The 13755-nt window shown below is 40.3% G+C and overlaps 1 protein-coding gene across 4 annotated transcripts in view; it reads right to left on the minus strand.

The window, feature by feature from the left end:
• Kcnq5 (potassium voltage-gated channel subfamily Q member 5) overlaps window positions 1-13755 on the minus strand; it is a 500328-nt gene that overhangs the window by 83070 nt on the left and 403503 nt on the right. For 3 of the 4 annotated variants that reach the window (XM_021228536.2, XM_005072274.4, XM_040729299.1), the window contains exon 6: window positions 7221-7331. The exons of the other annotated variant lie outside the window; for it this stretch is intronic. In XM_021228536.2, the coding sequence (XP_021084195.1) occupies window positions 7221-7331 (111 nt within the window). The remainder of the gene's footprint in view (window positions 1-7220; window positions 7332-13755) is intronic. 4 annotated transcript variants of the gene reach the window in all.

Raw genomic sequence — 13755 nt, forward strand, 5'->3', positions numbered from 1 at the left:
TTGGGGTTAGTAAGACTGATACACCCTCCTCTGTTTATGTTAGTTTTTGATTTGTTTTGTGCTCTTTTAAAGATTTATTTTATTTTAAATTATGTGCATATGCATATGTGGGTGTACAGATAAGAAGATCTCAGAAGACGAGTCAGATCTTCTGGAACTGAAGATGAAAGTGGTTGTAAGCTGCTCAATGTGGGTGCTGAGGAACTGAATCCAGGTCTTTTACAAGGGTAGTGTGTATTCTTAACTGCTGAACTATTTCTAATCCTACGTGTTTTATTATTGTTGCTAGTTTGATTTCCTTCTGCTTATTATCTTCTTTTTATCTTTTTGTTTTTGTGAGACAGGGTTTCTCTGTGTAGTCCTGGTTGTCCTGGTACTCACACTGTAGAACAGGCTGGGTTGAACTGACAGACATCCTTCTGCCTCTGTCCCCAAGTGAAGTGTGTGGATTAAAGGGGTGCACTGCCACCTGGCTTCATGCTTATTCTTGAACTGCAAAAATTCTGGTTCTTTGATGTTTGCCTTTCTTTTCAGTTTGTTGAGGTCTGATATTTGTGAAACCAAGATGTCTTTCATCTCAACCTTAGGTTCACATCCAGAGCTTGCTAAGTTCAGTCTTTATGTTCTTGACTTTATTAGTATGATAGTGGGGGTGTCACTGCTTTCAAGTCTGTGGATTTTACTTGCTAGCTATAAATTACTAGCCTCTTACTAAATTTCAAGGAGTCTCACCCTTAGGTTAGAGATGGGCATCTTATAAACGCTGAGCCAGTATCTTCTGTAGGTAAGAAACACCCAATACCCACCCTTCATCAGCTCAAAGGTGACACCTCCTGGAAAATGTGTTCGTTTATCTCTAGAGGGTATTAAGTCTTGGCCATGTGACAACTTTGCTGAGATATTTTGGGGCTCTAGATAGCCCTTGACTTTTCATCTTATCTTGAGATTTCACAATTCTAAGCCCGTTGTTGACAATAACCAGACAGTAAGTAATGCAATCATGTTTAAAATACAGAAGTATAAAATAATACTATTTGCTACTAGTATGCATCTATTATTAATGAAGATAAATGACTGTGCTCTGAAATGAGCAATTAAATCATGTGTTCTGTTTTCTGTCTCTGCGTTGAGTGCAGCTCTTGTACTGTCTAATGTCTAATGTCTAATCTCATACAGGCTGTGATTACACAAGCTAAGCTTTATAAAATCCTGCTTTGTATGGTCTGGTTTGTGGATTTAAATAATATCTCCTCCACTTGGTATCACAGATGCTCTCCTCTTCCAAATCCCTCCACCCCTTTTTTGGTTAAATGAGGCTATTTGGGAAAGATTGATTTTTCTTCTAACTTCCTTTCCCATTAAGTATAAACACACAGGAGAGAATAAAAAATATCTTTACAGTATGTATTATATATATACATACATATATAGTGAATATTTGTGTATTACTTGCTCTAAACATAATTCAGATTTTTATAGACATTGGGTTAATAGCAATAGCTATCATTTTTAAGTACAATATGTGGATAAGGGGATTGAGAGTTATTTTCCATTTTGAAAATGAACACCGATCCTACATAGTACAATTTAATATCTACAAAGCAAATTAAAACACACTGAAAAGTACTTGGCATTGCTTAGAAACATATTTTAGTAGATGACAACTGTTTACTACCGTCTCTTGTGCCAGACTGTACATTACAGCAGCTAGTAAGTCAGCTCTGCTCCCTGTCTCATTATGTCTCTATTCCAACCTTTCTCTACCACTAATAACATGCAGGTTGGTGTCTCTAAGCAGATGCTTGCTATAATTTATACGTCCAGATACAACGTGGCTTCATCTTTTAATATGCACACCATCTCTTCAAATACTGACAATACATGCAAAATCTTTTAATTATAAAATGTATTTATTCTATGTGTTTTTCTACATCATGTATCTTGATCTCATTCATTCTCCATCCCTGTGTAGACGCAAAATCTTACAAATTGATTTTCATTAATTTTCTAGACTAACAGGAATTAAAGTTTTAGGTATTAAGATTTGCTTCTAGGCCAATAAATGCTACATAAATACCAAGTGGGAAAAATACCTTGACAAAAATGTAAAATATGTATCCTTTCTTACCATTCCATTTCAAGGAACTCAATTTGCATTCTCAACATGACAACCAAGTTATTCTGACTTTTAACATTTGTTTATATTTGTAATATATTTAAATATATTGTAATATATTCTTAACATTTGTGATATATCAACAAAATTGGTAAAAATTTTGTTAATATTTTAAATGATTGAAGATAGTAGTAAATGTGTGTTTGTGGAATAATTAACATTTCAAGTTAATCAGAACTAGTTGTTGCATTGAGTTTAACCCAGCTGGATACCTGAAGGAATTCAATCTCAATAAAAGCCAATTTATTTTTAAGAAAAAGTCACTTTCAGCTAGTGTATCCATCAGGAGGAGTGAGTAAGACCAACTTGTAAGGCTGCTGTAAAGAGGTTGGATTGGCCTGCAGAAGCTCAGTAGCCTAGGGCTGGAGAGAGCAGGAGAGGTGGGCTAAAGTGGAGCTTGGGACAAGTTGACCTGTTGACCATGTAAGGGGCAACAGAGTCCGCCTGCTGTCAGAATGAGACAGGGAACTATGGCTACTGCATTTTCTGGGTGTGGTAACCCTAAAGAGGAGAGGCTCACAGTCCTATTCAACCTTTTGTTTTCTTAGGTAGTTTGAATAAGAATGGCCCACATAGGCTCCTATATTTGAATGCTTAGTCACCAGGGAGTGGCACCTTTTGAGAAGGATCAGGAGGTGTGGCCTTGTTGCTGGAAGTATGTCTTTGGGGGTGGGCTTTGAGCTTTAAAAAACCCATGTCAGGCCCAGACTCTCTGTCTGCTTGCGGATCAGGATGTAGCTCTCAGATGCTGTTTCAGTACCATACTAGCTCTCATGCTTCCTGCCACAATGATAATGGAGTTACCTTCTGAAACTATGAGCAGCCCCCAATTAAATGCTTTTTAAAAATAATAGAATTATGTTGGTCATGGTGTCTCTTCAGAGCAATGGAAGAGAACAGTGATTAAGAAAGAGGTCGGTACCAGGACAGTGAGTACTGCTGTGACAGGCCTGACCATGTTGTTCTGGGGAGCATTGTGAAATGATTTTGGGATTCTACCCTAGAAAATCCATTGAGTGTTGAGAACTCAATAAGCCGTTCTGTAGGAGCTTGGAAGACAAGAATGTTGAAACAATGCAGACGATGAGGATTGGCTTGTGAAGTTTCAGAGGGAAGCAAAGACTCTACCGAGTCTTTTGAATGAAGAATCTGTGGTGTCTGGTCAGCTGGAGCTGAAGAATCAGCTGTGATTAGCAAGAGGTCAGAAATACTAAAGTAAAACCTTTGCTTTGCTGGTGCAATGGATGCTGGTCAGCTGGGGATGAAGAATCAGCCATGACTGAGAATAGACCAGCATCCTTGAGGTGAAGTCTTCTGGGAAGTGTTTCCTCAGAGTCATCACATGAGAAGCTGTGTTCCAGAGGCAGCCAAGGTTGTATTTCATCCTTGTAAAAGTCACCCAGGTAGTCCTGGTTTTGAAGGCAGGAAAGGGGTCATGGAAAACAGCTGAGGCTTGGCGCTTTGTGAAAGGGATGGAGTTCTTAAAGAGAGCCCAAGAAATGCTACTGATGAAAGTGCAACCCAGTTATATCAAGGGACCCTGTGGGATGACCACCAGAACAGCAGTGGCAGTGGAGTGGAGCCAGCTGGAGCCTAGAAGACAAGCAGTGTGTGCTGCAGAGGGCGGAGCTGGAGGAGTGACCCAAGCCCTTTGGAGGAGTCCTGAAGATTGTGAGTCCATCCCAGACATTGATTATTGGGTTACTTACACAATTGCAGTTTGGTTTTGCTTTATTCAGATTGTGACTATACCCTAGTTCTCTCCTCTGGAAGTAAGAAAGTGTTTTTTTTTTTTTCATCTTTTGCTAATTGAAGCTTCTTTTTTTCTCCCTAAATTTTTAAAATTTAAATTAGAAGCAATCTTATTTTACTTTTGATTTTATGGGAGCCTAGAGTTGAGAGATTTTGGATGTTAAAAGAGACTTTGGACCTTTTAAAAGAGACTGAAGTTTTCAAGTGTTTGAATTTGTAAGTCTGTGACACTTTTAAGTTTGAAAGTATTTTATATTGTGATATCAATATTAATGTGTACTCTTGGAGAAGACTAAGAAAGGAAAGGCTGTGACTTAATGGTGATTTGTTTGTGTGTCAAGTTGACAGGGGGTCAATTGTGCTGAATAATTTTATGTCAATTTAATACAAGTTAAAGTCATCTGAGAGAATGGAACCTCTATTAGTTAGGCTTCCATATGATGGGGTGATGAGGAAGCCTGTAAGTATGGCATTTTCTCAATTATTAGTGATTGATGGGGAGTTCCCAGCTAATTATGGGTGGTGCTATCCCTGGGCTAGTGGTTCTATATATAAGAAAGCAGTTGGAAAGCTCTTCCTTGGGTGACCAAGGCAGTATGCTGCATACCTCCATAGCCTCTGCATGAGCTCCTGCCTCCAGGTCCCTGCCATGCCTGAGTTCCTGCTCTCACTACTTTTGATGATGAGCTGTTTCATAGAATTGTGAGTGAAATAAACCCTTTCTTTCCCATGTAGCTTATGGTCATGGTGTTTCATCATAGTAACCCTAACTAAGACACTTTCCCAGCAAAATGCTGATGCAATCTCAAAATTTCAATCAGGCTGCACCGTTGGCCAGCAGGTCTACAGGACAAAATGACAACTCAGAACCTATGGTGAGATCACAGTCAAAGGTTTCATGGTGGAGGCTGCTTTTCTTGGCATTGTTAGGAAATGTTGTGTTTAGTGCAAGCACATTTTACAGATTTCTAATATCAATGAACTTAATTTGTAAAAATGGCGATCACTTTATTGGAAACGTTTCCATGAATGACTACTTAGCCTCTGACCTGTAACCTTATGCAACAACATCTTTTAACCTCCCTGGAACTGTTTGGAGTTTCATTCTAGGATCCTTGCATTTCACTGTGGAGGATTCAGAGGGGTCTGACCCTGACTCTAACTGGCCTTCAGTCTTCACACACTTGTCTCTCCTTGCTTTTTGTAGATTTGCATTTGCTGCCCTTGCTGTTAGTCTTCCAGCATCTGTTTCCATGCAGTATCTGTTATGTTGGCCTCTGTTGCCTACTTTAACAGCCTGTTTATCTCTGTGACCTCAGGGTAAATATAAACATCAAACAGCAGGTACTTTATCCCATTACTTTTGGGGAAGAAACCTAAGATTTCATTGCACTGTTTCCAAAAGTGTTTTCCCGCATGGAATGTGATGACTGATTCTTTCTCTGTTCTTTTCTAGATTGTTCTGACAACCATACGGGCTGATTTTGGACTCTATAGACCAAACTACACAACCAGTTCCAAGACATCTAGGGCTACACAGAGAAACCCTGTCTCAAAAATCAAAACACAGCAGCAACAACCCCAAGAGTTTTCTTTGGATATGGGAAATCTGCCTCCAATCTGTCTTATAGTACCACTTTGCATCAGGAAACCTTTTTTTGTTGTTTTCATGACAGGGTTTCTCTGTGTAGCACTGGCTGTCCTGGAACTCTTTCTGTAGACCAGGCTGGCCTTGAACTCAGAAACTTAACTGCCTCTGCTTTCCAAGTGCTGAGACTAAAGGCATGCACTAGCACATGTTTTTATAGTCTTACAAATGAAGGAGAGTGCTTTGGTTTTCTTCATAGTCATCGCTTCATTTACACTATCACACTGTTCTGTCCAGTACTTATCTGGACTCGATAATTCTTCTCCTACCATGTCAATGAAGAAACAAACTAAAAAAAAATCACTGAGCTAAATTGTGTCTCCCCAGATCCATATGTTGCCTGCACTTCAGAAAGTGACTTATTTGAGGATAGTGACAGTCTCCACCAGAGACCATCAGGTTAGGATGAGGGCATTAGGAGGGGCCCTATGCATACAAATGCTGTCCTTATAAGGTAAAGAAATTTAGTTATAAATGCTGTAAAGACACACAAAGGTGTTGGCCCTCTCTGCCTTAAGGGCGGAGGCTTGGAACAGCACTGTCCCTCTCAGGGCTCTCAGAAGCCAAGCCTGGCCTCCACTTCTAATCTCTGGATCTGGATCTGCATGTCCAGCCTTCAAACACTGTGACAGTAATTTCTATTGTTGCAGGGACCCCAGTCTGCCATATCCTGCCACAGCACTCCTGGCACACTAAGGTAGTTAGGTACACAGCAAGTGACAAATGTAACTCAAGCTGAGGCGTACTATCCAAGCCTGCGCATAGTCTGGGGAGTCTCTTAGCCACAGTTTTGAGTGGTCTAGGCCTGACCCAGCTAGCTGGTTGAGAGCTGGAACCCGAGTGTGAGAAGGACAGGAGTGTCCTCTAGGGTCATTGACAGTCAAAGAATAGGCACTGAGAGCTAAAACCGGGCATGTGCTCTCAGGTTTCAGTTTGACAGAGGTTGCACATGGCAGGGCCTGCGGCTTGGAGCAAGGATGGGGCTGTTTTCTTTAGGCACATCTGCTGAGGCTGGGCTCTTTCAGCTCCCTAATACCCCACTTAGACGGAGTAGGCAAAAATGATATCCAGAGAGAGGAGGTAAATTGCAATGCCATGTCTAACTGCCTCTAAAGAAACAAGAGGCTAAAATTACCAGAAAGTTCAGCTTCGTCCGTTGAAGAAAAACTAATCAGACACTCGGAGGGAGATAAATGTGGTTTTCATTCTGACAAAATGCAGAAACTGCTCATTAAGGAAAAAAATCAATAGCTGAGACACAGGAATAAATCATCTGGCACATTTATAACACTTAAGGTCAGATGCTTTTCATTCAAGTGTTTGGGAAGGGGAGCAAACTCGTGTGCACACCTTTCTTTCATTTGTGTACATTAGAAGCCAAATTGCAGTAAACACTTAAAATGTATTAGTGGCAGGTTGACTGAAATACTCTGGATCATTTGTTTATACAGATGTAGCCAGTATGAAGACTCAGGTCCATATTTATCTTCCTGGATGCATTTAGAAAAGTCAACATTTTATTTGCACAATAGTACCAGACAGTGAACAAGAGAGTCATTCCTCAGAACACTGATGTGTGAGAGCTCACTCCAGTAAGACTTAAGGACCCAACGGAAGCTGCTTTCTTGTTGCAAAGATACTCACAGCAGGAAGTGCAAAGAAAGAAATGCCAAGGAGTGCGAAGCCTGCAGAGAGCAATCTTCCCAGCCAAGTTAGGGGCGTTTTGTCTCCATAGCCAATGGTTGTCAGTGTAATCTGGAAACAAAGTCAATAGAACATAACCAGCTTAAGTACTTGAGAAGGAAGTTAGGGCCTAGGAACAGGAGGCAAAACAGTATTTCCACTAAATCATGACTCCAGAAGTCTTGTTGGCACATTCTATTACAGTGCTTTCATTTTCCATGACGCATAGCGAGCTTCTCTTCACTTAAGGGAAGGAATCACTTGCATATTTGGCCCTCCCTTTTAATATAGTCTTCAGATTGTCTGTGTATACTCAAAGGGGGAATTATTTGGGTAAGAAGATCACCATCACTAACATGGAAGAAATCACTCTGGATTTACAAGTTAGCACCCCAAACAGTGATTTATTCTAATTAACACGGTTCACCGCTGGCATTTTCTTACAGCCTCGTATATTCGAGATGTGTTTTATGACTTGTAGTGCAACACAAATGAAAGGTATATAGTTCTTTTCCTGAGATAATTATGACATAGTCAGGGAGGCATGGCCTACACAAACAACTAAAACAAGAAATAGAGGTGTACAGGGATTCTAATGAGGGCAAGCAACCTGCTGAGGGGCTTGAAGGGGTTTGACTGGTAACAGTGAGGACAATGAGGATGCTTACCTGGGATTGCTACCATATCGAAGACTTTGAAGGATGCACCTATCCTTCTGGCTAACGGGTAGACATAATGAAGGTGATCTCCAGGGAAGGGAATCATGTAGTGAAAAGAAACGGTGGGCTTTGAAAGTGTAAGTTCTTTAGCCAGTCTGAAGTATGGTGGGTTTGAAAAAGAGCAGTGACTTCTTACTGTCAGTTCATTAATGCTTAGAATTTTCAGTGTATATGTCCCTATGCTGCTTTTTGGTTAAATTTATCTCTGGCAGCTATTGTAAATAACATTGTCTTAGCTTCTTAGTCCCCCGCTCTCTCCTCTCTCCTCTCTCTCTCTTCCTTCTCTCTCTCTCTCTCTCTCTCTCTTTTTTCTTTCCTTCTTTCCTTCTTACTTTCTTCTTTCTTCTCTCTCTCTCTTTCTTTCTTTTATCTTTCTGCTTTTCTCTTTCTCTCCGTCCTTCCTTCCTTCTTCTGAGACAGGGCCTTTCTATGCAGCTCTGGCTATCCTGGAACTCATTGTGACTTCATACCTACAGAGTTCAGCCTGTCTCTGTGTTGCCACCATTTTCAGACTGAATTACAAGTTTATGTTGTGTGGGTGTGTTTACAGATGTGTGTGCCTGTACATGCATGGGTGTTCATATACAGGTGTGTGTATACACGTGTGTGTATGTGTGTGTGTGAGATCTGTACTTTCTCAGTCATAAGAATGTGTGGGTGTGCGTACAGGTGTGTTTGCCTATGAGTATGTGAGTGTTCATATATAGGTGTATGTAGGACCTGTAGTTTCTCGGTCATAAAATTGTGTCACCAGCAAACAATAAACCTTTTATTTCTTCCTTTCTGATCTGAATGTCTTTTGTTTATTTTTCTACCCTGTAAAGGACTTCCTATACTATCTTTTTTAAAAATTTAGTTTAAAAAATATTTATTTTTAAATGTGCATGCACACATGGGTAGGCGGGTGCCACCACTTGTAAGGATGACTGGCTGAAGTTTTTCTCCTTCTACTACGTGGGTCCCTGGAGTCAAGATCATATTGTCAGGCTTGGCAGCAAGTTCTTTTTATTGCTGAACTGTGTCATTGGCTTCCCAGGCACTACTATTTTTTTCAATAATCAAAAAGGATTTTATTTCAATTAGTTGTGTATGCATGTGTTTGGACACACACTAGTGAGTATAGTGTCAACAGAGTTCAGAGCATGTGCTTCCATTCCAGCCTGGAGTGGTGGGTGGTTGCGAGTCACCTGATGTGGGTGCTAGACACTGAATTTGGGTCCTCTGGAAGAGCAGTAAATTCCCCGCACCATTGAACCACCACTCCAACAATATTTCTGCATATAATATGGTGATCCGAAATAAGTTGGGCATGAAAAGACAAATACCACATGATTTTTTCCTTTTTGAAATTATTTTATTTTTGAGATTATAATCACATCCCTTCCCCTTCCATTTTGTCTCTCCAAACTCTCCCATAAACTTCTCCTTATTCTCTTTCAAATTCATAGTCTCCTTTTCATTAATTGTTGCTACATACATATTTATATGTACACAGACACACATGCACACACACACACTTTCTCTCTCTCTCCCTCTCTCTCTGTCTCTCTCTCTCCTACATATATAAGTACAACCTGCTCACTTCTTTTTATGCGTATTTCTAGGGATGACCATTTAGTACTGGATAACCAGCTGATGTGCTCTTTCCTGGGAAAGACAGCTTCTCCTGTCCTCAGCATTCCTTAGTAGTCTGTGGTTCTTACTGCAGGGTTAAGGCCTCATGACCTACCTGCTACCACTTGGGCATGCCTTTTTACATGTGCTGTCCTCCTTCAGCTCATGTGTAGGCAGTCATGTTGTTAAGACATTATTGGCGGAGCTTCAGACTCTCCTAGGTTACACAATCTCACAGGAAATTCCTTGTTCCTCTGGCTCTTAGAATCCTTCCACACCCTCTTCTGCAGTGTCCCTGTGAAACCCCTGGTACATCCCCTCCCATTGTAATCAGGAACCTTTTGGCTTACATCAGTAGCCTTAGACTCATCCTCCTTATTTCTCCCTTTCCTGGACCAACCAGCCAATCCTGCTGATTCCGTGTAAGACACTACATATTCACCCCAATCTTCTGTCATCACTGGTACCTTATCAGGCCAGGCTGCTCTACTAGTTTCTACTTGCTCTGTTTGCTTTTCATTCTCTTTTCCTCTAGTTCTTTCTCCATGTGCCTAACAACATATTCTTACTCTCTTCTAATAAAATATTTCAGTGCTTCTCTGAATTTGGAAAAGGTTCTGGCTTCTGACCTTGGTCACATGATTGGTCCCTGCAGAGGACATACTGCTTTCACATTTGCATGGTGTGTTTTAATCATGGCATTCCAGTCCCTCAAACAAGCAAGAATAGTTTTTGACCCAGGCAAATCATGTAGCCTTTTTACACATGCTGTCCTACCAGTGAAAACAATTATTTAATCTTCCCAGGGCTCCTTACTGTCTTTTAGGTTCTCTCCTTTTTACCTCCCTCCCTCCCTCCCTGCCTCCCTCCCTCCCTGCCTCCCGCCCTCCCTCCCTCCCTCTTTCCCTGCCTCCCTCTCATCCTTCATTGTATCCTTCTTGATTTATTTTCTTTTTCCTTCCCTTCTGCAACAGGGTCTTGTTCCATCATTATCTAGCTATCTTCAAATTTTCAATCTTTTCATCTCTGTGTCCCAAATGACAGCATTATAGAGACCCACCAAGACTGCCTGTATGCCTAGTTTTATGATAACACTTGTAATAAGTTGTAGTAATTTGCTAGTATTTACAGGAAGTTCTGTAGCTTGCTTTGGGGAAGGACCCCTATTTCTTTATAAGAAGGAGTAAATACAACGTGTCTTTTATTGTCTTCCTAACATCTAGCATGATGCTTGCTTCCAATAATGGAGAGCTCAGTATTTAGAAAATAATTGAATCCATCCAGGTGGAGGTGGTGTATGTCTTTAATCCCAGCACTTGGGAGGCAGAGGCAGGTGGATCTCAATGAGTTTGAGGCCAACCTGGTCTACACAGTGAGTTCCAAGACAGCCAGGACTGTTACACAGAGAAACTCTGTCTTGAAAAAGACAAAGAAAATATTGGATCCTTCCAAGATTATTGGGAAGACATTATTGAAAATACAGAATAAGAATTCCTGTAAACCCCTGACTTGAGGAGAGGCTTCCTATGATGGACTTGTACATGTCTTAGGAAGGGTAAATTGGAAGAGGGCTTTATGATGGGGTAGGACATCTGAGGAGGCAGAAGAAATGGAATCAAGGACACTTTTGCAGGAGTTAGCCTTGGCAGGGTGAACAAACTGCCCTTCTGTGGGAGACAATGTAGGCACAGTATGAATGGCGAAGGGTATTGGGAAGGCTTTGACAATACCTTTAATCACCCTGAAGAAGGAATTGGAAAGTGGTGAGGAGAGCCAGAGGCCTGAGTTGGGGGGGTGCTTTGGACAGTGATATATATATATATATATATATATATATATATATATATATATATATATCAAATGTGTTTCTTGATAATGACAAACTCAAAAATTTTTAATTTTATTGTATTTTAATCAACCATTGTTTTTCTGCCAAATATTTCAACCTATTTGCAATAATCTATTAATAATAACCTTCTAAAAGAACATTTCAAGCTTTAGTCATAGGAAAAATAAAGTAGATGGGTGGCAGAGGGAATAAATAGGGTACAAATATGCTCAAATAACATTATATGCATTTATGAAAATAACCCAATGGAATACATCCTTTTGCACAATACATTACAATAAAGAAAGGAAATAAAACTATGAAGTTTTGAAGGTGCACATTTACAATCAAAAGATGAGTTTTCTCTAGGAATTCACAATAACTTGTCTGGCTGATGTAGCTACCAATATTCTAAGACAGGGATTGATACATTCTCTAAAACTAACACTATATAGCCCTGCATCAGTGTTCAGTGGATTCTTGGATGTTCAAGTGAGGCTGTCCTCTAAGTGTTGGAATATCACAGTCATTCTATGTGTGACAATTAATCTCCATTGTCAACTTGACCAGACCAGGCTTAGAATCACCTAGGAGACTGTGTAAAGCACACCACTGGGTCTATCCATGAGACTGATTTGTAAAGTTCACCTGAAGGGAAAGAGCCAACCAGAGCGTGGGTGGCACCATTCTTTGGGACCAAAAAAAAAAGGGGGGGGAAAAAGTTGAAAGCAGTGACTTTCTCTTTCTCTGCTTCTGGGCTCATGCTATGCTTCTGGGTTGGCTATGAGATGAGCAGGTTTTCTCTGCCACATGCTCAGACGACCATGATGTTTTCTTCAAGACTATTGGGTTAAATGACCGTGGGATGAAAGTTCTAAAACCACGACTCAAACGTTTTCTCCTTTTAAGTTGTTCAGTCGCAGACAAGTGAACTGTAACTAGTATACTTGGCCATTGTGCTAATGGTAGCCAGGTCACTATTTCCACGGGAGCCAAGAGACAGAAACTCTCTTGACACTTAGCATCCTAGGCCTGTGCTAAACCATAAAACATTTTGGCTGGGCCCAGTGATGATTCATTTTATGTAGGTTCAGAGTCATGGAAAAGAAAGCCCCTGCAGGACCCCACAGACAACAGCTCTCACAGCATTTGGGGGAAGCCTAGAGCAACAGTTTGTTTTAGAGAATATGCAGAGGATTGTTAGGGGCTGTAAGGAAGTTGCCATTGGACTTCAGAGTTGAATTAGGTGATTGGGCAGCTGATTTGCTTTCTGAAAAAGACTTCATAGATCTCTAAGATCCTAGCAGTATTCTGGTTATTTGGTATGGTAAGATGACTTGTTTTACATGCCATATCTTTTCCATATTACAACCACCATCATGCAGATTATCTCAACAACTCTTGGTGATAAGGGCAGATGGCGACTATTAATTAAAGCATCCAATTAACATACTGATTTGGAATTCTTGAAGTTTTAAGAAGCACTGATTTGGAAAAAGCTAAATCTAATAGTGGAATACTTCTATGACAGAAACAATAAATGAGGCACCTCTTTTAAATGCCAGTCTCTTTAGAACAGGAATCCAACCTCAAATTAATAACATAATTCCTCTTCTGCAGATACCTTGCCAATCCCTGAGTTGTGTAATTCCCTGTCAGCTCTTTATGAGTTCAGGACACTAGGATTCAAGGATTCAGAGCAGTGGTAATTGAGCTGGAATCAGATCCAATGCCTCTGTTCGTCTTGGGTGAGTCACGAGGATGCTTCATAGTTGCATACAGGCTTGGTGGGTGGGGATGATGGGGGTTACTGGGTGGATTCAGGATGATGCAGAGAACTAAAGTGTAGTTGGCTAATAGGTTCTTCGTGTACTAAGACATTTTGGATAATTCCCGAGTGAAAGAATTTCACAATGTTCAAAGTGAATCACAGTGTATTAGAGTTTTGCTTTGCATAGCAAATATATTTTAAAGGAATGAGTTGAAGTGTAGTGCAGCATAATCAATGAAAAATCTTTCAAGCGAGTCCTATTATTCTTTGTAGGTGAGATCATTTTCTGATATTATATCATTGCATGATAATATACAGAGAAGCCTTCTTTTCTCTCCTAACTGGGGAACAAATCCAAGGCCTCTCACATATAGGAGGATGCTTTGTGTCTACGTTATCTCCTAAGCTCCAGAGAAGGCTCTGTAATCAAAACTTCTATGATAGCTAGTTGTCTGTTTAGAACTTTGTTTATAGCACATTATCACAAAACTAAATTATATATATACATATATATATAATTACCAAATATTTTGTTGCTCCTGAAAACATGAACAGGTATATTCA

Source organism: Mesocricetus auratus, unplaced genomic scaffold, assembly GCF_017639785.1.
Source record: "Mesocricetus auratus isolate SY011 unplaced genomic scaffold, BCM_Maur_2.0 Super-Scaffold_100021, whole genome shotgun sequence".
In the NCBI taxonomy this organism is placed as follows: domain Eukaryota; kingdom Metazoa; phylum Chordata; class Mammalia; order Rodentia; family Cricetidae; genus Mesocricetus; species Mesocricetus auratus.